This window comes from Mesocricetus auratus, unplaced genomic scaffold (assembly GCF_017639785.1).
Source record: "Mesocricetus auratus isolate SY011 unplaced genomic scaffold, BCM_Maur_2.0 Super-Scaffold_6731, whole genome shotgun sequence".
NCBI classification, from domain to species: Eukaryota; Metazoa; Chordata; class Mammalia; order Rodentia; family Cricetidae; genus Mesocricetus; species Mesocricetus auratus.
In genome coordinates, this window is record NW_024429185.1 from 2,190,267 (window position 1) to 2,211,730 (window position 21,464).

General features: G+C 57.0%; 3 protein-coding genes across 4 annotated transcripts; 2 read left to right on the plus strand and 1 right to left on the minus strand.

The window, feature by feature from the left end:
• The first annotated feature begins 504 nt into the window (after positions 1–504).
• On the plus strand, positions 505–5,801 carry Nxnl1 (nucleoredoxin like 1). The gene is made up of 2 exons (XM_005086107.4): positions 505–1,158; positions 4,026–5,801. Exons 1-2 carry the CDS (start codon positions 833–835, stop codon positions 4,342–4,344), a joined length of 645 nt encoding a protein of 214 aa, XP_005086164.1. The 5' UTR covers positions 505–832; the 3' UTR covers positions 4,345–5,801.
• Positions 5,802–8,618: 2,817 nt separating this feature from the next.
• Tmem221 (transmembrane protein 221) lies at positions 8,619–12,407 on the plus strand. Of its 2 annotated transcripts, XM_005086108.4 has the most exons (4): positions 8,619–9,006; positions 9,459–9,544; positions 11,293–11,523; positions 12,034–12,407. In XM_005086108.4, exons 1-4 carry the CDS (start codon positions 8,687–8,689, stop codon positions 12,087–12,089), a joined length of 693 nt encoding a protein of 230 aa, XP_005086165.1. In that variant the 5' UTR covers positions 8,619–8,686; the 3' UTR covers positions 12,090–12,407. The 2 variants fall into 2 exon arrangements, with proteins under 2 accessions (XP_005086165.1, XP_040598058.1); XM_040742124.1 differs by having other exon boundaries at positions 11,293–12,407.
• Positions 12,408–16,554: 4,147 nt separating this feature from the next.
• Positions 16,555–21,369, minus strand: Mvb12a (multivesicular body subunit 12A). Its single transcript, XM_040742125.1, has 9 exons — positions 21,210–21,369; positions 21,031–21,129; positions 20,798–20,894; positions 19,069–19,195; positions 18,544–18,663; positions 18,359–18,465; positions 17,712–17,773; positions 16,917–16,973; positions 16,555–16,813 (listed from the first exon to the last, which is right to left on the minus strand). Exons 1-9 carry the CDS (start codon positions 21,291–21,293, stop codon positions 16,751–16,753), a joined length of 816 nt encoding a protein of 271 aa, XP_040598059.1. The 5' UTR covers positions 21,294–21,369; the 3' UTR covers positions 16,555–16,750.
• Between the last annotated feature and the right edge of the window lie 95 nt (positions 21,370–21,464).

Genomic DNA, 21,464 nt, shown 5'->3' on the forward strand with positions numbered 1-21,464 from the left:
GGTAACAACAACAAAGGCCTCGGGAGTTGTACAGGAGCTTGTCCAAGCCCTGAACACAGATGGCAGCTGCCTTGAGTGACACACTCACCTTGGAAAAGCTTATTTGGATTTTGATAGTTAAGGGGAGTGTGGGAAGCCTCTGAGTTTCCGGAGTAGTCTGGGTGATGCGAGGGGATAGAGAAGGGAGGAGTCTACAGTATTTGTTTCGTTTTTTTACCAAACATTTTTGCCTAGAAGTGAATTGCTTTCGTTGTGTCAAGCATATCCCTTCATTACTGGAGTTTATTGTTTTGTTTGCTTTACTGTGTTACAGATGGAAGCCAGACCCCGAATCACGCCCAGCCCCTCATTGGGGGATTGCAGGGTGTCACCCCACCCCCTAAGTCACGCCCCTGGCCCCCTCACTAAGGAGATTCTAGGCAGGAGCTCCACCCCTGAGCCACGCCCCCAGCCCCTCATTGGGGGATTGCAGGCTGTCACTCCACCCCCCTGAGCCACGCCCCTGGCCCCCTCACTGTGGGGGCGGGTTCTAGGCAGGGGCTCCACTCCCAGGCGTACCCCAACCCCTCTCATTTTTGTCCCAGGGTGTCCTGGAACTTGCGGTGATCCCCCTGCCTCAGTGCTGGGCTCACAGGGTTGCAAGCAGTTTGGCTCTCAGCTGAAGGTCCGTGAGGCCTCCCTACCCCCTCAAACTGATGCTGGTCCCGTAGAGGTCGTCTTACAGGAGGATTAGAGGCTAATCTGGCTTCTGAGGCTCCTATTCCTGGGGTTAGGGGCCCCAGTAAGCAGGCCACACCAGATCTCTCTCCCGTGTCCCCAGTCCTCACACGCCATGGTAACCCTCTTCTCTGGCCGCGTTCTGATCAGGAATAACAGCGACCAGGACGAGGTGGAGACCGAGGCGGAGCTGAGCCGCCGGCTGGAGAACCGTCTGGTGCTGCTGTTCTTCGGCGCCGGGGCCTGTCCCCAGTGCCAGGCCTTCGCCCCGGTCCTCAAAGACTTCTTCGTGCGACTCACTGATGAGTTCTACGTGCTGCGGGCCGCACAGCTGGCCCTGGTCTACGTGTCCCAGGATCCCACGGAGGAGCAACAGGACCTGTTCCTCAGGGACATGCCTGAGAAGTGGCTCTTCCTGCCGTTCCATGACGACCTAAGGAGGTGAGGCCCCACGGAAGGCCAGGGAGGGCTTCCTGGAGAAGGTGTCTCCGTGGAAGGCAAGCCAGGGTTACGGTCCCGGTACTAGAAGCTAGCGCAGAAGAGGGGGTCCATCCCTCGTCCGTGACAGCCCACTGAAGGGGACAGATATGAAGCAAAGGGTCAGGAAATCACATGATGGCAGCTAGAGGTAGTCGCAGGAGCCTGCAATCCTAACTTGGAGATGAGGCAAGAGAATGGATACAAGTTCAAGGCCAGCTCTAAAAACATGGCTACTGTAGCTCATGGTTGTCCATTGTCGGTGAAGTCATACCTCTATCCACTGCATCGCCTAAAGTAAGCCCGATGTGGGGGTGCGCGTCTGCAGTATCAACACAAGGAAGGCGAGTCAGAACTATCCCGAGTTTGAGGCTAGCCTGAGCTATGTGGGGTGACCCTGCTCCAAAACCAACAAACCTACCAGAAACGTAAAAGCGAGAGAGAGGACCCTCCTCACCGGGAGCTGTAGGACACAAACATGAAAGTAAGAGAAGGGACCCAACCCCCAGGCGCCCCCAGGAGCTTCAAGACACAGACAAGTGTGTGTGTGTGTGTGTGTTGTGTGCCCATGTGTGTGTGTGCTTGTGTGTGTGCATGTGTGTATGTGTGCATGTGCATGTGTGTGTGCCTGTGTGCATGCGCACATGTGTGTGTGTGTGCACACATGTGCCTGCCCTCAAGCATGTGTTGTTCCATGCACTGCCGTGTGCAGGTGCGTGTTGCTGTATGCTCCCCAGCGTGGGGGAAGGCTGGCGTCAGTTGCTCCACTAGAGTCCGGATCACACAGCCCTGAGCTCACAGACTGGTTGAGTCTTGCATCGTGGGGGATCCCTTGACAACAACATCCACCCTACTTTTGGGCTGTTGGGGCCAGAGCGCAAGTCCTTATCCTTGTACAGCAAATATTTGACCCTCTGAGTCACCTTCTAACTTTGCTTGGTGTTCTGGCTTGGAACTCACAGTAATCCCCCTGCCTCAGCTCCCTAAGTGCTGGATGTCAAGCACACACCACCACACCCAGCTTCTCATTTGTGCTCCCAATGATAAAATCAGAAGCCCTGAGTTCCATCTCAGTTCTGAGAGAGATTCAATGTAGCAACGTCTGGCCACCCAGTTCCCTGCTCCCGGAGCCACGACCCGCCATGTGCCCCTGGTTGCCCCGACTCTGCGCTGCGGGGGGGGGAGTGAGCTATGGAGTCTGTAATGAGCAGCTGACTGTCTGACCTTTCACCCATTTCAATGACTTCCTTGCACAAGATCAAGGATCTGATCATGAGGGCCCCATTCCACACATCATGATCAGGGTTGGGACACCACTTACCGCCCTGTGTAATCAAGTGAGTCCCCTCCCCCATGAGCCTCCCAGAGAAGACATAAAAGTGTCATAGAGGAACCTGCTATCTGGGACAAAGTTCAGGAAGCCAGATCCCGGTGTGGCAAGCAGGCTTCTCACCCCAACACTCGGGAGGCTGAGGTGGGAGGATCCGGAGTTTAAGGCCCACCTTCTACACAGACTGACCGTGAGGGCGGTGTAGAGCAGGCTGCAGAGAAGACTCAGAGGTCAAGAGCGCCGCTGCTGTTGCTGAGGACTTGTATTTAGTTCCCAGCACCCACGTTTTGGAGGCTCACACCATCTATAACTCCAGATTGCGGACACTGGCGCCCTCTCCTGGTGCCTGCGGGCACTGCACACAGGTGGTGCATACAGGGAGGCAAACGCGCACCGAAAACAAGTAGAGCAAACGGGGTCTGTGCTTTCAGTGGACGGTGCTTGTGTGTCAGACTTGAAGCCCTGAGTCTCCGCCCCAGTCCCACCCCATAACCCAGGAGCGGAGACACACACCATCACCCCATTATCGGGAGTATAGTGTCGCTTCTTTATCTGTTTGTTTTATTTCTAGACAGGGTTCCTCTGTGTAGCCCTGGCTGTCCTGAAACTCATTCTGTGGGCTAGGCTGGCCTGGCCTTGAGCTCAGAGATCTGCCCACATCTTGCCCCCCCCCCACAGCTGGGATTAAAGGCTTGTGCCACCACTGCTTACAAAGGTCACCCTTGTCTATATAACCATAAGGCCAGCCTGGGCCTCAAAAACAAAACAAAAACCCAACAACAAAAACTAAGAACCTCAACTGAGCTGGTGGCGCACGCCTTTAATCCCAGCACTCAGGAGGCAGAGACAGGCGGATCTCTGTGGGTTCCAGACCAGCCTGGTCTACAAAACGAATTCTAGGACAGCCAGGGCTACACAGAAACCCCATCCAAAAAAATCTCACTTCAAATATCTGCCCCATGGTATTTAATAGTCTTTCACAGCATACATTCATTCATTCCATTTCCTTCATTCCATTCCTCAGCTGGCCTGGCTGTTTGAAATCCGTGACCCCAGGAGGAAAATGGTACACACACATCAGGAAGACGGTACACACACACACACTCACACAGCAGGAAGATGGTACACACACACTCACACAGCAGGAAGATGGTACACACACACACTCACACAGCAGGAAGATGGTACACACACACACACACACTCACACAGCAGGAAGATGGTACACACACACATCAGGAAGACGGTACACACACACTCACACAGCAGGAAGATGGTACACACACACACACAGCAGGAAGTCAGTGCACACACTCACACAGCAGGAAGACGGTGCACACACACAGTAGGTGGACACCTAAAGGGTTCAGGCGGCAGAGGAGAGGGAGGGCGTGAGGAGCCTGTGCAAAGGCCCTGGGAGTCAGGGGAGGCCGTCGGGGGCAGTGCGCCCCGGGAGCTGCGGGTCGCGATGAGGGCTGATGCGCGCACGCGCTCCCCTCAGGGACCTCGGTCGCCAGTTCTCCGTGCATCGCCTGCCAGCTGTCGTGGTGCTCAAGCCGGGCGGGGACGTGCTGACGAGCGACGCCACGGACGAGATCCAACGCCTGGGGCCTGCCTGCTTCGCCAACTGGCAGGAGGCGGCTGAGCTGCTGGACCGCAGCTTCCTGCAGCCCGAGGACCTGGACGAGCCGGTGCGGCGCAGCATCACCGAGCCCCTGCGCCGCCGCAAGTACCGCGTGGACCGGGATGCCGGCCGGGGCCGGGCCCGGAGCGGCCAGGACGCCCAGGGGGATGCGGGTGCAGGGGCAGAGCTCTGGTGACCCCCTGGGAAATCCGGGTACAGGGGCGGGGCTCCAGTGACCCTCCCCAGGGGCGGGGTTCCCATTAGCCTTCTGCACGTTCAGGATGTTCCCTATCAAGACTGGCCTTGAACTCACCACGCTCCTGCCTCAGCCTAAGGAGTAGCTGGAATGGCAGCCAAAGAAAGACAGGTTTCCTCTTCCAAGTCACCCGTAGTCATTGCAAGAGCGTGGGTACCTTCCTGGGCACGGTACCAGGAGTTTTTAGTGCATGCTAAGCAAGCTTTCTACCCATAGAACCCCAGCCACAAAACCCCGGTTCAAAACAGACCAAAACCCCTCCTGCAAACCGCCTTTGTGGTGCAGGCCTGCTCTGGACGCTGGCGCAGGGCTGGCGAGATGAATCGGTGCATTCGGAATGGCATGCGCTGTCAAGACTGACAAGCCGAGTCCACTCCCCGAACACACAAGATGGAAGGGAGAAGCAAAATCTCGCAAGCTATTGGCCTCCGCAGGCTCGTGGTGGCACGAGCTCGACCACACACTTGAAAAAGAGTATAGGGAACAAAAATACTATTTTAAGTCTTGTGCAAAATAACGACACAAAAATAAAGGAAAAAGAAAGCAAAGATGTGTGCAGAAGAAGGATCTGGAGTTCAAGGCCATTTTCTGCTACATAGAGGGCTCTAGAACGGCCTAGGCTACAAGACCCGGTCTCAACGAGAAAGCCTCTGTCTAGCGCCACCCCTGGGCCGGCACCTCCCTCTGTCTAAGCGCCGAGAGCCGATGCCAACGGTTTCGCTGTGCTTACGGCGCCCCCTGGCGTGCAAATGAGACGAAACCCCCTCCCGCGCCAAGCGCGTCCATGGATGCTGGCAAACCTGGCTTTCTGGGGTAGAGAAGGCTGCTGACCTGAGGAGCCATGACTCCGCAAGCGGCTCGTTCACCTCCGCCCCCAACTTGGAGTAGGGGGGGAAACCGAGGCTCAAGACTGAATAAGGATACCTGCTGGCCACCACGTCTGACTGCCTGAGCCCGATCCGGGTACCCACCGCGTCTGACTGCCTGAGCTCGATCCGGGGTACCCACCGCGTCTGACTGCCTGAGCTCGATCCGGGGTACCCACATGGGGCAAGGAAAGAGCCCGCGCCCACAAGCTGTCCTTTGACCTCTATCCGTGTCCCCCACAGGAACTAACGAATTGAAAGTTTAAATTATTATGATTATTATTTTGTTTTTTGAGACAGGGTTTCACTGTGTAGCCCTGGATGTCCTGGAACTCGCTTTATAGACCAGGCTGGTCTCAAACTCAGAGATCCATCTGTCTCTTTCTCCAGAGCGCTGGGATTAAAGGCGTACACCATCACCACCCGGCTGGAATGTTGAACATTAGTTAAAAAAGAAAATTAGAAACCATCATTCAGCCGGGCGTTGGTGGCGCACACCTTTAATCCCAGCACTTGGGAGGCAGAGGCAGGTGGATCTTTGTGAGTTCGAGGCCAGCCTGGTCTACAAGAGCTAATTCCAGGACAGCCTCCAAAGCCATAGAGAAACCTTGTCTCGAAAAACCAAAAAAAACAAAAAAACAAAAAAACAAACAAAAAAAAAACCATCATTCACCCCTTATGGGAATGCAAAATCTGTGTAGTTCCACGCACAAACAGTAAAATGGAGTTAGCATAGGTATCAGCAAGTTGACTCATAGAACTTCACTCCTGGGGTCAGGGGTCCTATACCTGCATTGTGACTGACATTTGCCAAGAGGTAGATGAACCCCAAATGTACACCAACAGACCAACTGAAGTGGGCAGGCCCAGAGTTGCTCAGCCATGGACAGGATAAAGCAGGACACAGGCTGTAACATGTGGCTTTGAGTGACAGCAGCCAGACACAGGCAGGGAAGGGCGGTCTTAAAGAGACAGTGTTCCCAGGCAGAGGTGGATTCTGTTGTAAATTTTCTACAAACCACAGAATAAAAAAATGGATACCTTTATGAAAGTTTTGTCTCAACTTGTCGAAAGTAATCATTTGAGTAGCAGGGCAGTGGTGCTGTATGCCTTAAATGCCAGCACCCAGAAGGCAAAGACTCTTAGATCTGTGAGTTCGAGGCCAGCCTGGTCTGCAGAGCGAGTTCTAGGACAGCCAGGGCTACAGAGAGAAACCCTGTCTTGAAAAGTAATCGTTTGAAAGGTGCTCTGGCAAGGACACGGGCAGACACGCAGGGAGCAGGGTGGCCTGCAAGCTTCCAGGCGGTGATGGAGAGATGACACCTATGGTGGCACCTTACGCTGCAGACATGAGAGAATTGCTTTGTCTTGTTTTCTGAGGCAGGGTCTCTCAACACAGCCCAGCCGTCCTGGGCTCAGTGTGTAGACCAGGCTGGCCTTGAACTCGGAGTCCCTCCTGCCTCTGCCTCCTGAGTGCTGGAGTTAAAGGCAAGCGCCATCACCACCGGCCTAATTTTTCCATTTTATTATATGCTTGGGGTGGCGTATGGTCACCTGAAGGCAAGACCAGAGGCCAGAAAAGGGTGTATAGGGTCCCCTGGCCCTGGAGTTACAAGCAGCTGCGAACCTCCTGACCGGCAGGGAACTGAACTCTTAACCATCGAGCCAGTCCCTCTGCTTACTTTTTTTTTTTTCGGGACAGGGTTTCTCTGTATTGTTTTAGAGGCTGTCCTGGAACTCACAGAGATCCGCCTGCCTCTGCCTCCCGAGTGCTGGGATTAAAGGCGTGCAACACCACTCTGTTTACTCTTAAAGACAGTGTCTTCTAGGTCAGGCTGTCTCCACGACAGGCCTGTGTTAGTATATACACATTTAATATAGGAAGAGGGCTCCGTGAGTAAGAGCATGTCTGCTCTTGCAGATGGAGGCTCAGTCCCCAGGACCCACGTGGTGGCCCACATCCATCTGCAGACGATGCCCACGCCCTCTTGTGGTCTCCACAGGTATTCGGCAAGCACTGCACGCACAGATGTACCTGTGGCCAGACCCTCACACACATAAAATAAACGTTTTATCATCCCTCTCTATCTAGTAAACCTTCAAAATCGCCCGTTAGGGTGGGGAGACCCAAATGGCTCCCGCCCCTGGCTCCGCCCCTCCGCTCCCTCTCCCAGACCCGTCCATTTCCGGGCACCGCCCCGCACCTGAAGCCCTGCATCTCTGCCCTGCAAGACCCCCTTTTCTGGCCCCTCACCCGCGGTCCCACCCATCATTGCCTGCGGCAGCTGAGCCCCGCCCCACCCCGTGGAAGACCGGTCTCTTGGGATCCCCGTCCTCTTCAGCCCCGCCCCGCCCCGCCCCTCAGCCACAGGCCCCGCCTCCCCGCCAGCGCCCCTCCCGTCTCCCCCGCCCCACACCCGGGGGGGGGGGGCGGAGCCCGGCCGGAGCGGAGACAACGCACTCTCCCCCAAGTTTCCGCGCAGTTTTCCCCTATCCCGCACTAGCGCTCGGGGCCCTGGTCTAGAGCCCCTGTGGCGCCCGGGACCCCCGCCGCCTCCCCCCCTCGCTCTCTCCACCCCAGGACCCTCCCCTCGCTCTCTCCACCCCAGGACCCCCGGGCCTCCTCCCCTCCCTCGCTCTCTCCACCCCAGGACCCCCGCCGCCTCCCTCCCCTCGCTCTCTCCACCCCAGGACCCTCCCCTCGCTCTCTCCACCCCAGGACCCCCGCCGCCTCCCTCCCTCGCTCTCTCCACCCCAGGACCCCTGGGCCGCCTCCCCTCCCTCGCTCTCTCCACCCCAGGACCCCCGCCGCCTCCCTCCCCTCGCTCTCTCCACCCCAGGACCCTCCCCTCGCTCTCTCCACCCCAGGACCCCCGCCGCCTCCCTCCCCTCGCTCTCTCCACCCCAGGACCCTTCCCCCCGCTCTCTCCACCCCAGGACCCCCGCCGCCTCCCCCCCTCGCTCTCTCCACCCCAGGACCCTCCCCTCGCTCTCTCCACCCCAGGACCCCCGCCGCCTCCCTCCCCTCGCTCTCTCCACCCCAGGACCCCCGCCGCCTCCCCCTCGCTCTCTCCACCCCAGGACCCCCGGGCTGCCTCCCTCCCCTCGCTCTCTCCACCCCAGGACCCCCGCCGCCTCCCTCCCCTCGCTCTCTCCACCCCAGGACCCTCCCCTCGCTCTCTCCACCCCAGGACCCCCGCCGCCTCCCCCCCTCGCTCTCTCCACCCCAGGACCCCCGGGCCGCCTCCCTCCCCTCGCTCTCTCCACCCCAGGACCCCCGCCGCCTCCCTCCCCTCGCTCTCTCCACCCCAGGACCCTCCCCTCGCTCTCTCCACCCCAGGACCCTCCCCTCGCTCTCTCCACCCCAGGACCCCCGCCGCCTCCCTCCCTCGCTCTCTCCACCCCAGGCCCGGGCTATGGGCCGCTCGTACGGAGGCCGGGTGCTGGCCGCGATGGCCCTGCTGGGCATCCCAGCCGCCGTGCTGGTCGCGCTGGCTGCGCAGCTGTTGTTCCAGCTCCAGGCGGGGCGCGCCGAGCTGAGGGGTGAGCACACCGCCGGGCTGCACCCCGAGCTGGACCCCGACGCTGGGCTACCCGAAGCTGCGGCTGGGGCATTGCTGCCGCTGGCGACTGCGCTGGCTGCGCTGACGCAGGTCCTCGGGCTCGGCTGCCTGCTGCTCGCCGCGCTCTGCGGACACCTGGGCGCCGAGCTGGCTCGTGGGCCGGGGCCGGGCAGGTAGGACGCCGCCGCCTCTGCCTGCGGAGGGGGAAACTGAGGCTCCCGTTCCTTCCCGCGCTGGTGCTCGGGGTGCGTCTCGGGGCCACGTGCCAATCTCGGAGCTGCAGAGGGCAGGGCCGCCGGGTGTGAATCAGCAGCCACAGCCCGGCCGGGGGTCGCCTGCTCAGGCCCTGAGCGCGGGGTGCAGGTGTCGGTGACCCCACTGGAGCAGAGGGGTGCCCTCCTTGTCCCTCGTTGACTCTGTTCTCTCACAGCGCTCTGACGCCGGTGGGACCGTGGAGATTCAAGCCGATGGGTGGCCGGGTGGCCGGGTGCGCGGTGGTGATGGACGAGTGGGCGGGTGGGCGGTTGGGTAGAGTCCGCAGGTGGAGGGGTGAGGGCCAGCAGCTTACTAGACTCTGGCCTGGTGTCACTGGGTCTCTGTCTCTCTTCCTGTGGCCCTCCCTCAGGTCCGACTGGTTTCTGTACGACTGCCGCCTCCTCAGGCACTCCGCGCTCGGCCTGTTCTGCTGTGGGGTCTCCGTCTACTTAGCAGGTGTGTGGCGGGCAGGGGCAGGGGGGTGCACACAGGTCTCTGGGGCCAGTCAGCCTGAGCTCAGGCTGTTGCTGCTCCAGCCCTCGTCGTGGATATGCTCTGTGCCTCAGTTTCCCCATTGATCAAGGGTGATGAGTGTCCCTGATGCTTCTCCATTAATATTCACCATCCATTCACTATTAGTGCTGATCACGTAGGCGAGATTGGCCTGGAGTCGCCTGTGGCCAGCGCTGGCCTTGGACTTCTGGTCTTGCTTTTACCTGCCCAGCCTTGGGAGGACAGGTGTATGCGGTGTCCACAGAGGTCAGAAACCATAAATCCCCCCGAGCCGCAGCTTCAGGCAGTTCTGAGCTGCATGGGCTCTGGGAACCACTCCTCTGCAAGAACAGCCAGGAGTCTTAACCCGGAGTCGTCCCCCAGCCTGTTTTGACCTTTGCTTCTTCTTACTTGTTTTTTAGAGAGTCTCACATAGCCCTGGCTGGTTTCAAACTCTCTTTGTAGCCAAGGATGAGCCGGGTTTCCTGATCCTCCTGCCCTCACAGTGTGGGGTGACAGACAGAGCCACACCCAGACCTCATGCATGCCAAGCAAGCGCTCTGCCCTGAAAGGACTTGGTTTTGCGTTTTACCACATTGTGGCTGGAACCTGGGATCTAGGGCACCGTAGACAAGAGCTGTACCGCTGAGGGACCTCTGGCAGAGAACTGAAGAGATGCTCGGTGGTTAAGAGTACTTACTATCCCAGCACTCGGGAGGCAGAGGCAGGCGGATCTCTGTGAGTTCGAGGCCGGGCTGGACCGACAGTCTCCAAAACAATACAGAGAAACCCTGTCTCGTAAAAACCAAAAAAAAAAAAAAAAAAAAAAAAAAAAGAATAAGAAGCCCCATTTTTAAAAGATTTATTTATTATGTATACAGTGTTCTGCCTGCAGGCCAAAAGAAGGCACCAGATCTCATTATAGACAGTTGTGAGCCACCATGTGGGTGCTGGGAATTGAACTCAGGACCTCTGGAAGAGCAGCCAGTGCGCTTAACCTCTGAGCCATCTTTCTAGCCCCAGAAGCCCCATTTTTTTTAGGGCTGGCTCACTAATGACTGTTAGCACAGTTCCTCGGACCCACACTCCAGAGAATCTGACCTGCACATGTGCACGTGGTGCACTGCGCATACACAGTGACAGAAACAGTAAAAAATGAAAAAAGTAAATAGTAAAGTCCAGTCTGTATCCTTCAGGCTGTGAGGCCTTGGGGTGTCCCCACCTAGTGTTTATAGGTGTCTTGTCTGCTTGTTTGTCTGCTTGTCTGTCTGTCTGTGTACCTGTCTGCTTGTCTGTCTGTCTGTCTGTGTACCTGTTTGATCCCTGAGCTCAGAACTGGAGTCCCTCAGGAACCACGGTGCAGTGCTGGGAACCAAACCCAAGTTCGCTTAACCACGGAACCCTGTGTTTAGTCATTTTTGCTGTTTGTTTCTTTGCTTTGAGGATGGGGTCTTACCATATGTCCCTGGCTGTCCTGGAACTCACTCTGTAGACCAGGCTGGCCTTGAACTCAGAGATCTGCCTGCTTCAACCTCCTTCAACATGCACCACCACCCCTGGCAGGTGCCCTTATTTGGAGAGGCCGTGATGGTGTTGTGGCTTCCAGTGGTGCGCCTCCTTGCTCTGGCCCAGGGTTTCCTGCTGTTGCTTTGTGTTTGAGGCTTGGAGAGCACATGTTTGCTGAGTGAATAAGTGAGCCTTTCCTTCCTCAGCACTGGCCATGTATGTCCTGCTGCTCTTCGAGATTGAGGCAGGTGCAGCGGCTGCATCGGTCCTGGGTTCAGGTGCCCTGATCCTGGTGGCGGTGATGACTCACACCCTGCTCAGGGCTGTTCGGGCCACTCGCCGGGGTCTCCATGAACTGCCTCCACCGTCCTTTGAAGATGAGCCGACCCGGCCTCCAGAAGACTCCAAAGCTGGCAGCGGGGCTCAGCCCCAGCAGGGTACCCATCGCCAGACCCTCTCTGCCCCCTCCCAGGAGCCTGGGGACCCCCCTGGGCTCATGGCCACTGATATCGCATCCACAGTCCTGGGGAGAGCCAGTGAAGTCAGTCTGCCTGCTTTCCAGCGGCCTCAGACACAATTGGCTGACAGGGGCCACTGGGACAGGGTCACTCAGGAGATGCATAGCATGCTGGGCCGCAAACCGCTGGACATGGGAACGGATGCTACGCCGGTGTGAGCTGGCAGTTGGGGCAGTCAGGATGATGACACACAGAGATACTACTGCATCTGCTACTGTAGCCATGGTGGCCTCATGATGCAAAACAGTTGCCACTGCTCCAGCCTTTGCCTCCTTGCTAAGAGGGATACCGAGGCCAGGGGTGGGTCTTTGAGACCTTTTCTTGCATCCCGCTGGGCAGACCCTGATGCAGGGGAGTCGGGTTCTTTTGTAATGGGGGGAGGGTTGGGTTTAGGCTCTGACTCTCAGAGGTTCTCCATCCATTTCACAGATGAGGAAACGGAGGCCTCGGCAGGGGCTGTGACTCACCAGGGTTCCCATTTCTGAGCACCCGAACCTGGACTTGCACCCAGGTCCAGTTGCCCCACCCCCTGTTCCTGGAAGAAGGCTCCGTCTTAGACCTGCACTCCGGGGACTCCCTGGGGAGCGGTGGACATTGGAGCTCTCATGGGTGGGGGGCGCTCGGGGTGGCTGGGGTCTCCTGTGGGCTCAAGGCTGAGTGGTCTCGTTGCTGTGCCTCGCTTTCCTCCGAAGCTGCACACAGTAGGCCCTCAGTACTTATTAGTCACGTGTCTTAGCTGTTTGATAGCAGCCACTTAAGGAAAACAAGGGCCTGCGCTGGCTCAGGTTCCATGTTTAAACTCCTGGTTCGAGTCCAGTCTCAGTCGCTTCTATGGTGATAAAAGCTGCTAAGGGGCGGGACTTCCACCGCGCTGAGGGTGTGATCCTCCTGCCTCTGTCTCTGAGTGCCTGAATGCCACCACACCTGGCTAAGTCACCCTCAGTCACTTTCTATACGGGTTCACCTCACAGCGCCAGCAGGGACAGTCCGCACCTAGGTGGCTGAGGCAGGAGGATCGTTGCAAGTTCTAACCCAACCTGGGCTGCGTAGTGAGACCCTGACTGCACAAAACGGACAAAGCAGTCCTTGCTGGGCAAGCGTGGTCATGCAGACTTGTGATCCCAGCACCCGGAGGCTGGAGCAGGGAGAACCGACAAGGAGTCCAAGGTCACACTTGGGCACATGTTGGGTTTGAGACTAGCCTGGGCTACATGAGATTCAAACAGAAAAGCAAACAAACAAAAGAAAAACGATGTAATGCCTCTGGTCACATGAGGTGGAGAACAGGACATCTTATTGCTAAGATGGGGAAACTGAGGCACAGAGAGGTTAAACCACTGCTCAGGGTCATTGTGAGAGCTCAGTGGGGCTTTGGGCCTGGAGGGGTGTGGGAGACCCCTGGCTGGAGCCACGTAGAGCTATGTGTCCCAGGCAGGACCTGTGGGACCCCAGCACCGGCCCAGAGACCTCTCCTTGCCATCAGATTGGACACTTGGCAAATGCCAAGGTGTGTGGTTCAGGGCACACTAGTTCCTTCAACTCACTGACAAACACAGGTCACCGGAGGTCTCTAGTACCCGCTGGTGCTGTGAAAAGCGACCCCGGGTGGTTCCGGGCCAGCTGGGAAGGAGACCAGGGAGAACAAACGACTTTTGCTTCCAAGTGAGATCAGATTTGGTGGCTGGCGCCACAGCAGCCTGGGCGGGGCCTGGCAGCCCCGCAGCAGCAGGTAGGGTCGGGATCATCCCCAGATCCCTGTGTCCAGGCTTAGTGACACCCCTCTGAATGTCCTCATTGACAGACTTCAGGGCTTAGCCAGGCTCCTATGAGACCCTCCTGACCCAGCTTGACATGCGTGTGCTGGCTCTGACTTCTCTAAGTGCAATCCAGCTCTGTCCCCCGGCGCTTAAACACATGTCCCAGCAGTCTTCTCTGGTGGACACCCCACAACAGAGGGGCCCCCACACTCCTGTAACCACACAGGCCAATGGACTCACCTTGCCAGAATGGTTTGTCATTGGTGTCCTAGCTGAGGGAGATAATCCTTCAGCTACCTGCTGTAACTCAGGGTGATCCTCCTGCCTTAGCCTAAGTGGGGCACCACAGTACCAACTTCATGCAGTAGCTGCCATCTGGGTTTAGCTGAAGCAGTGAGTGCCAAAGAGAAGTGTATTAGTACCCAAACTTGCTGGAAGACTTCCGGACACCCGGGACTTCCATGATGCATTGGGACAAGCTGGTACAGCCCCTCCCGTGAGCACACGTCCTCTGTGGGGTCTACGCAGGGCTGGCTTTCCCATTTGGACTTCTTCCTTTACTTTTTAAATTATTTTATTTAATTTCTATATAATATTCTACAATGCCCTGGCTGTCCTATGTAGACCAGGCTGGCCTGAACGCACAGATAGACCCACCTGCTTCTGCTTCGAAAGGGCTGGGTCTAAAGTGTGCGCCTGCGCACTGGGTTGCTTTGTTATTTTTGAGGCGGGCTCTCGGGTAGCTCAGGCTGGCCTACAGCGTTTCAAGCATTCCTGATCTCTGCCTGCATCTCCCAGGGGCACCGCCTCACTCGCTCACTGTGCTCTACCCCGAGCGAGCGGCAGCCTCCCCAGAGTTGCTGTTGCTGACCCCAGGCGTCCTGCAGAAACTCTGGAGCTCTAAGCACAAGGACACCGTGTGCGTCTCCGGTGTCAGACAAACCTGAGGGCTTTTTCCAAAGGTGCCTCACACCGGCACAGGTCTGGCCACAAACACTGCAAACCAGCAGGGCTACTTCCCGTTACCCCCAAGTTTAGACAAGCATGAACGGGCTGCCTCATGTCTGTTAACTCTGAGATGAACAGGTGTGACAGAGATTCAGCAAGCATGGTTTGTCCAGAAAAAGGGAAACAAAGGCTGGGCGGAGGGCCTAAGGAGAGGGACGGCTCAGCCATTAAGAGCACTGCTATTTCCATACCAAGGCCGGGGTGCGGAGCTGCCTGCAACTCCAGCTCCACAGGATCTGTTGCCTCCTTCTGGCCCCAGGGCTCCGGGATGCACATGCACACACATATACATACGCACAAAAACTTTAATTCAAATAAACATGTAGATGACATGTGAGAGCGCACTGTCCCGAGCCCTGGGTGCGGGGTCTCCTGTCAGGGTCTACCGTCTTGCAGACAGTCTGCACGTCTGCTTGTCGTTTTAACTACACCTTAATCTACTTAAAGTACTTAATCTACTGCTATTCAACCAGCAATTGTAACTCCGCAGTTACCCACCTGCTTCTCTGGCAGCAGCGCCAAGTGGGAATTCTGTACCCAAAGGCACTGGCTCTGTCACCGCCACTAAAGGTAGCTTCAATAAATCTCTATCCTTACATTTGTAAGTAAGACTCAAGATTCGAGGGCTGGGTGGAAACCGGCTGACTCAGTGAGCACCTGGTTAGCCTTCCCGGCTTGCTGGCCTCTCCCGAAGGGAGCATCCTTCTGCTCAGCCAAACAGAAAAGGCCATGACACTCCAAATCCTTCTCTACCGCTTCTGGTGTCTCCCTGTCACTTCCGGTGCCCTTGGTGCTCTATGATTACTCTCTGTCAACTAGCGCTACTTCAGCCTCCTGACCCAGAGTTAATTTACTTAAGCAAATGCAAATTCAGGGTTCACAGTGTGATCAGAAACCCCAACACCTGCCACTCTAGGCTCTCAGCCCACTTTGCACGGGTGTAAGTACACAGCTTGGGTTTTAAGCACTGTCAGTCTTCAGGGCTCTTACTATGAAGTGGGGATCACTGTTTCTGTGGGTAAACTCCAACTGTAACTTAAGAGTCCCTAAGGAGGCCTGGTGAGCCGGCTCACTTGCAGGCAAGCCTGTCAACCTGAGCTCAAACCCGGGACCCACATGCTGGAAGCTGTTGTGTGACCCCACCAAGGAGTCGTGAGCAAACATCTAACCCCAGGTGGGGACCAACCACAGACCAAAGAACCGATACCAACTTGATGAAACACTGAGTTTTATTTGGGTCACCTACAGGAGCAGAAATGACTCACAGAGAGCTGCGTCACCAAAACTGCCCCCCCCCCAGCATGGGGACAGCTCACAGAGCTGGGAACCTGGAGCTCACGGCACAGCCTGCAGGCAGCTTGGCCGGATGGTGCCCTTCCCAGGTTTCCAAGCTCTCTGGGCTGCTCTCTGCAGTCCTTACTGCTCGCATTACCTGGGGAGGGGGAGGCCTAGTGCACCTGCTCAGTTTTAGGGACTTCCGGAGACGACTGAATTGTGTGCTTCCTCAGCTGAGGGAGCTTCACTGTGGGATGGAGGTGTGCCTCACAGACAGGAGGGGACCAGCTCCTGAAAACTGTCCTCTGACCTCCGCACACAGCACTAGGAGCCCCTCTTCCCACAAATAAACAAAAGCTAAAATTTTAAGTTTGGCTCAGTGGTTAAGACCACTGGCTGCTCTTCCAGAGGACCCAGGTTCAATTCCCAGCATCCACAAGGCAGCTCATGGCTGTGACTACAGTCTCAGGGGAGCTGACACCCTCACGTAGACATACATACAGGTGAAACACCAACACACATAAGATTTAAAAATTAAATTTAAGTTCATGGTCTTCCTATCTGGGCTGCATGAAACCAATGTCCAGAAAACTCCAAAATTAAAAATAAAAAATAAAGCCAAATAACTAAGGCTGAGAGGCTGCACCCCAGCTGGCGGAGTGCACAACTGTGGTGCGCAAGACCCCGCTTCCAGGCCGAGCACCACACAACCCAGCCTGGACTACAGAGACCCTGCTTCAGAAATAACAGAGGCTTTACAGAGGACTTGAGTTCAGATCCAACACCCGTGTCAGGGAGCTCACAATCACCTGGGGCTCCAGCTTTGGTCTCCAAAAGCACTTGCATTCACACACACACACACACTTAAAACAAAAACAAATCTTAAAGGTAACAAAGACTTCACACCACAGTGGGTACCAGGAAGTGTTTACTGCTGCGCACGCACAGCCTCCAGACACAAGGCTGACAAATGAAGAGAAGGCACCACCCAGGCAGCCGCGGCACCACCAGCCAAGGGACCTTATCCATGCGGCCAGGCTGAAAGCAGGGTGCCAGCCAGCAATGCTTGCCAGGCAGGTGGCGGCCAGGGGACACCGAGGCAGGGCCTATGAGACGCTGGGGGGCAGGCGAGCAGCTGCTGTCTTCTCCACCACGAAGCCATAGTTGTACTGGGGAGTGGAGAGAGGGGGCTGAGGCGGCGCCGGGGCCTGGAGGGGCGCACTGGAAATGACAGAGGAGTGGGGGACCCGGGGAAGGGCCTCCTGCACCTACCTCCTTCTCAATGTCTGCCAGCGACTTAATGGTCAGGTCCCCAAAGGCAGACAAGTTCTAGAGGACAGAAGCAAGAGCGTAAGGCCAGAGTTCCACTAAACCGTGGTGTGTGTGCGCGTGTGCACACATACACACACCACACACAGACACACACGCACCACACACACACTCACACACATATACACACCACACACACATTCACACACATACCCACACACTCACACACGCACACTCACACACCACACACGCACACTCACACACACACTATACACACACACCACACATACACACACCACACACACACACTCACACACACACGCACACTCACACACGCACACTCACACACACCACACACTCACACACACACTCATACACACATACACACACACACACACACCAAGGCCTGTGGGCTTCAAGGATAACTCCCAGGAGTTGGTCTCTCCTGCTACGTGGGACCCAGGAAGTGAATTACGGTAAGGCGTGGTGACAAGTGCCTTTACCAGCTGAGCCATCTCTCCATGCAAGCCCCTAGCTTCTCAGACGGTGTCTCATGAAGCCCAAGCTGCCCCCCTGCCCTACCTCCTGAGGGCTGGGATGACGGGAGAGCATCACCACACACGACCCCATCCTGCCATCTTCAGGACTGGCCCCACAAACCCCAGCCTGAGTCTCCCCCCGCCCCAAACCCCTACTCTGGGATCCCTCGGTCTCTATCCCACACCCATTCAGGTCATGGTCACAGCCCCTTGAACAGGAGCTGACGAGGACACCCAGATCCCAGGGACACCGACTCACCAGAGGCCCACAGCTCTTGCCCTCAAAGCGGGGGTGCAGGGTAAAGGGAACCCCATCCATGGCTGCAACGAAAATTCCCAGGGAGGCTGAGGAGGGAGACCCCGGGACACCCTGCAACCCCAGGTGACCCTCCCCACCCAGGGAGCACAGGCTGATTCCCACAGCGGCTGCATCTTCATTAGCGCCGTAACTACTGCGTTTGGGCCTGTGCAGCCCCGGAACTCACCTGTGAACGCTAAGCCAGATAAACCCACTAGCTCCCTGAACTGGATCCTGGCAGCACTGTACCATCTGAGAAATGTGTTAATGTCATCCCGGGAAGAGGGTCACTCAACACACCCTGGATTCTGCCCTGAGCCCCCACAGAGTGTGAGGTCCCATCTGCCACCATCAAGAGGGCACAGAGATAGCTCGTGGGCTGGAGTCAGCGCAGGAAAGAGTCCGGATTCAGTTCCCACTGCCTACATGGCGGCTCACACCCTTTTTAACTGCAGTTACAGGGGGTCCGTCCCCCTCTTCTGCGCTCCCAGAGCAACGCACACACATGGTGTACAGGCAAAACATACATAAAACTAAAAATAAATCTTGGAAATGGAAAGTTTGCTGGGAGGGCAGCTGCCACCCAGGCTGCAGCCTCCAGTCTGTACCTGAGATGCCATGGGGACTGGACGCGTCATAGATGGAGTCATTCCTCCGCAGGGTGGATGCTCTAGACCCTAGCCTAGACAGGGTCCGCTCAGGCTGGCTGCCTTTGCTGGGGAGAAGGGACAGTGACTTCAGCCAGGCGGAAGTCTTCCTCTTGCCCCTCCCCCCCCGGGTACCTGAGACTCACCTGGGCTGTGAGGGTGGATCCAGCGAGAGGCCCCGCATATCCTGGCTGACAGTGCGGGGCTTGGGCACTGGTCTTGGGGCCTTAGATTTCTTGTACCAGATGGCAAAACCACCCATGTCCCTGGAGCGGGGGGGGGTTGGGGAAGGGAAGGAGACCAATGCTCTGCGAAGCTGGGGCTGGAAGGGTGGGCCTGTGTCTCTGTGGCCACCATTTGGGGTCATTTTCTCTCGGCAGCTCCACCCATCCCCGCCAGCATCCTGACTGGGGGGTCCCATGAGATCCCACCCCGCCAGCATCCTGACTGGGGGTCCCATGAGATCCCATCCCGCCAGCATCCTGACTGGGGGTCCCATGAGACTCCATCCCCGCCAGCATCCTGACTGGGGGTCCCATGAGATCCCATCCTGCCAGCATCCTGACTGGGGCCATGAGACTCCATCCCCGCATGAGGAGAGGTGAGAACGGGGGTGGAATGTGGAGGTGAAGCGGCAGGGATGCGCTAAGGGCGGGGCCGCGCTACTCTACCCCACGCGCAGGTATCCAGGCACTGTCTTGGTCTTCCCACTCAGTTTCACGTCACACACAACCATGTCGGCAGCCCCCAGGGGCATCAGCTTCACACACATGCGCTTCTTCTTGGACACAGAGGCCTCTGGGAGTGGGGGTAGGGAAGTGAGAGGGGGCAGGGCAGGGAGGCCAGCGCTGGGGGCTCATTAAATCATCAGCGTATAATCACAGGAAGGACTGCGCTAGCTTTGGGAGTCACCGAAGCAAGCTGCCCTTTGCTGAGTATTTGTGGGCGTCCACAGTGGGACATCTATTGTGGCCCCAACCTCACTTTTCCTGGTCCTATAGCCTGGGGAGGGGGTGTCACAAACTGTTGTGTGTGCTCCATGGGGTCAGGAAGGCGATTTCCTATTATATGTATGTATTTGTGATTTCCTATTATATGTATGTATTTGTGATTTCCTATTATATGTATGTATTTGTGATTTCCTATTATATGTATGTATTTGTGATTTCCTATTATATGTATGTATTTGTGATTTCCTATTATATGTATGTATTTGTGATTTCCTATTATATGTATGTATTTGTGATTTCCTATTATATGTATTTGTGATTTCCTATTATATGTATATATTTGTGATTTCCTATTATATGTATGTATTTGTGTATGAGACAGAGTCTCATGTAGTCCAGGCTGGCCTCAGAATCACTTTGCAGCTGAGGATGGCGTCCCGAGTGCCGATGGCGTGCCGGTTTATGTGGTGTGGGGGATGCAGCCAGGGTCCGTGCATACTAAGCGAGAACTCTGCTGGCTGAGATTTTGTGCACGCCTTGATTTTTGTGACAGGATCTCACTCTATGGTCTATGCAGCCCTGGAATTCACCACGTATCCCAAAGTGGCTTTGAACTGGAAGCAATCCTCCTGCCTCAGCCTCTCAAGTGCCCGGATGAAGAGCAGCAGCCCCACACCCAGCAGGTTGCGACAGTTGCAAGGAGCTTGGCCCTGTGAATCCCGGAATGAGAGGACAGAAGTTCCAGGCCAGCTGGGACTGCACATTGGGACCCGGCCCCCCTAAAAACAAGCATGTAAGTCCAGAAACAGCAGCCAAAGGAAGGTAGGGGAATTTGCGGGAGCCTCCCGTCTGACCTGACCTGACCCTGTGCAGAGCGGTCAGCTAGCCTGAGTCACTAACGACACCTTGAGAACCAAGCACCAGAGAGGAGGTGGGCAGCTGGGTCGGGCGGGGGGGGGGGACTGAGCTATGCAGAGAGCGAGCAGGGACAGACAGTTCCAGGCGGGCTTGGTGCGCGAGAGCCTGGAAAGGAAAGAGAAGGGCGAGGAGGACTCCCTGGGCCTCAGAAGCAGTGGTGGCCAGTGTCAGCCCGGAAGGCGCCTGCGTGTGACAAAAGCATTTGGGGCTGCTGCTTGTTCACTTTGGGACAGGGTTGGGACAGGCTGGGGACAGCTGTGCCCCACTAGGCTCAACGTCTCAGGGGAGGCTGAGGCTAACTCACAGCCGTCCTCCTGCTTCAGCTCGAGCGCTACTATGACAGGTGTGTGCCAACTATTTAATTTGGGGGTAGTGGGTTGAGACAAGGCCTCACTCTGTGGTCCAGGCTTCAACTCCCACCATCCTCTTGCCTCAGCTTCCCAAGTTCTGCACTGGCAGGTTGTGCCTGTCGCCCGCCCAGCTGGGTTATGTCCTGACCAGACTCGCTCTCCCCTGCGACCACGGGTCTTACTGGTGTCTAGAGCGTCGTTGACCGTAGAGAAGCCGGGTGGCAGCGGGCCCTTGTCCATCACGATCTGCATGTCCACTACCACACTGTCCTGAGGGTTCTGGGATTGGGAGAGGGAGCAGGTGGAAGAGGGAGTTCAGCAGGGAGTCGGCGGGGCGGGCCCAGCCAGGGACGTCCGCCGGTAGAGGGAGGGTAGGGAAGGGCTCAGGATCAGGCTTTCGGACGCCCGTGCTCACCCTCAGGCTGCCCAGCGGGCTCAGGCACAGAAAGTAGCCGGCTTTCTGAGGGAAACTGCGGCCGAAGCTGGCGGCCGTTCCCTCCACGGTGCAGGTGATCTGCGGATCGCACGGGTCAGCGGGGCTTCGTCCCCTCCCCGCCCCGCCCCGCCCCGCCGCCCTCGTCCGCCCCTGCTCACCGCGCTGAAACCCGGCGGTGGCGGTGTCAAGGCTGACGACCAGACCAGACCCGCAAGCGGCTCCACATCCTCCCCGGGGTCCATCCTCCCTGGGAGCTCAGAAGGCAACTAACGCCCTTGGACGGCCCGGAACCTCGGACTACAACTCCCAGAAGACCTTGCGAACGTGCTGCAAAGTAGCTAGTGCGCATGCACAGATACTGCCGACCAGTCAGATGTAGCCGTGGAGCCACGGCCTTGAGCGACGTTTGCGGA

What these genes read in the sequence shown, in the direction of transcription:
- Mvb12a (XM_040742125.1), bottom strand. Translation starts at nt 21,293, where the DNA reads ATGGACCCCGGGGAGGATGTGGAGCCGCTTGCGGGTCTGGTCTGGTCG. An exon ending in CCTGGATACCTGCGCGTGGG is followed by an intron (nt 18,664 to 19,068) that starts GTAGAGTAGCGC and finishes CCCCCGCTCCAG; the next exon opens with GGACATGGGTGGTTTTGCCA. An exon ending in TGGCAGACATTGAGAAGGAG is followed by an intron (nt 16,814 to 16,916) that starts GTAGGTGCAGGA and finishes TCCACTCCCCAG; the next exon opens with TACAACTATGGCTTCGTGGT.
- Nxnl1 (XM_005086107.4), top strand. Translation starts at nt 833, where the DNA reads ATGGTAACCCTCTTCTCTGGCCGCGTTCTGATCAGGAATAACAGCGAC. An exon ending in TTCCATGACGACCTAAGGAG is followed by an intron (nt 1,159 to 4,025) that starts GTGAGGCCCCAC and finishes CGCTCCCCTCAG; the next exon opens with GGACCTCGGTCGCCAGTTCT.
- Tmem221 (XM_040742124.1), top strand. Translation starts at nt 8,687, where the DNA reads ATGGGCCGCTCGTACGGAGGCCGGGTGCTGGCCGCGATGGCCCTGCTG. An exon ending in CGTGGGCCGGGGCCGGGCAG is followed by an intron (nt 9,007 to 9,458) that starts GTAGGACGCCGC and finishes GCCCTCCCTCAG; the next exon opens with GTCCGACTGGTTTCTGTACG. An exon ending in GGTCTCCGTCTACTTAGCAG is followed by an intron (nt 9,545 to 11,292) that starts GTGTGTGGCGGG and finishes TTCCTTCCTCAG; the next exon opens with CACTGGCCATGTATGTCCTG.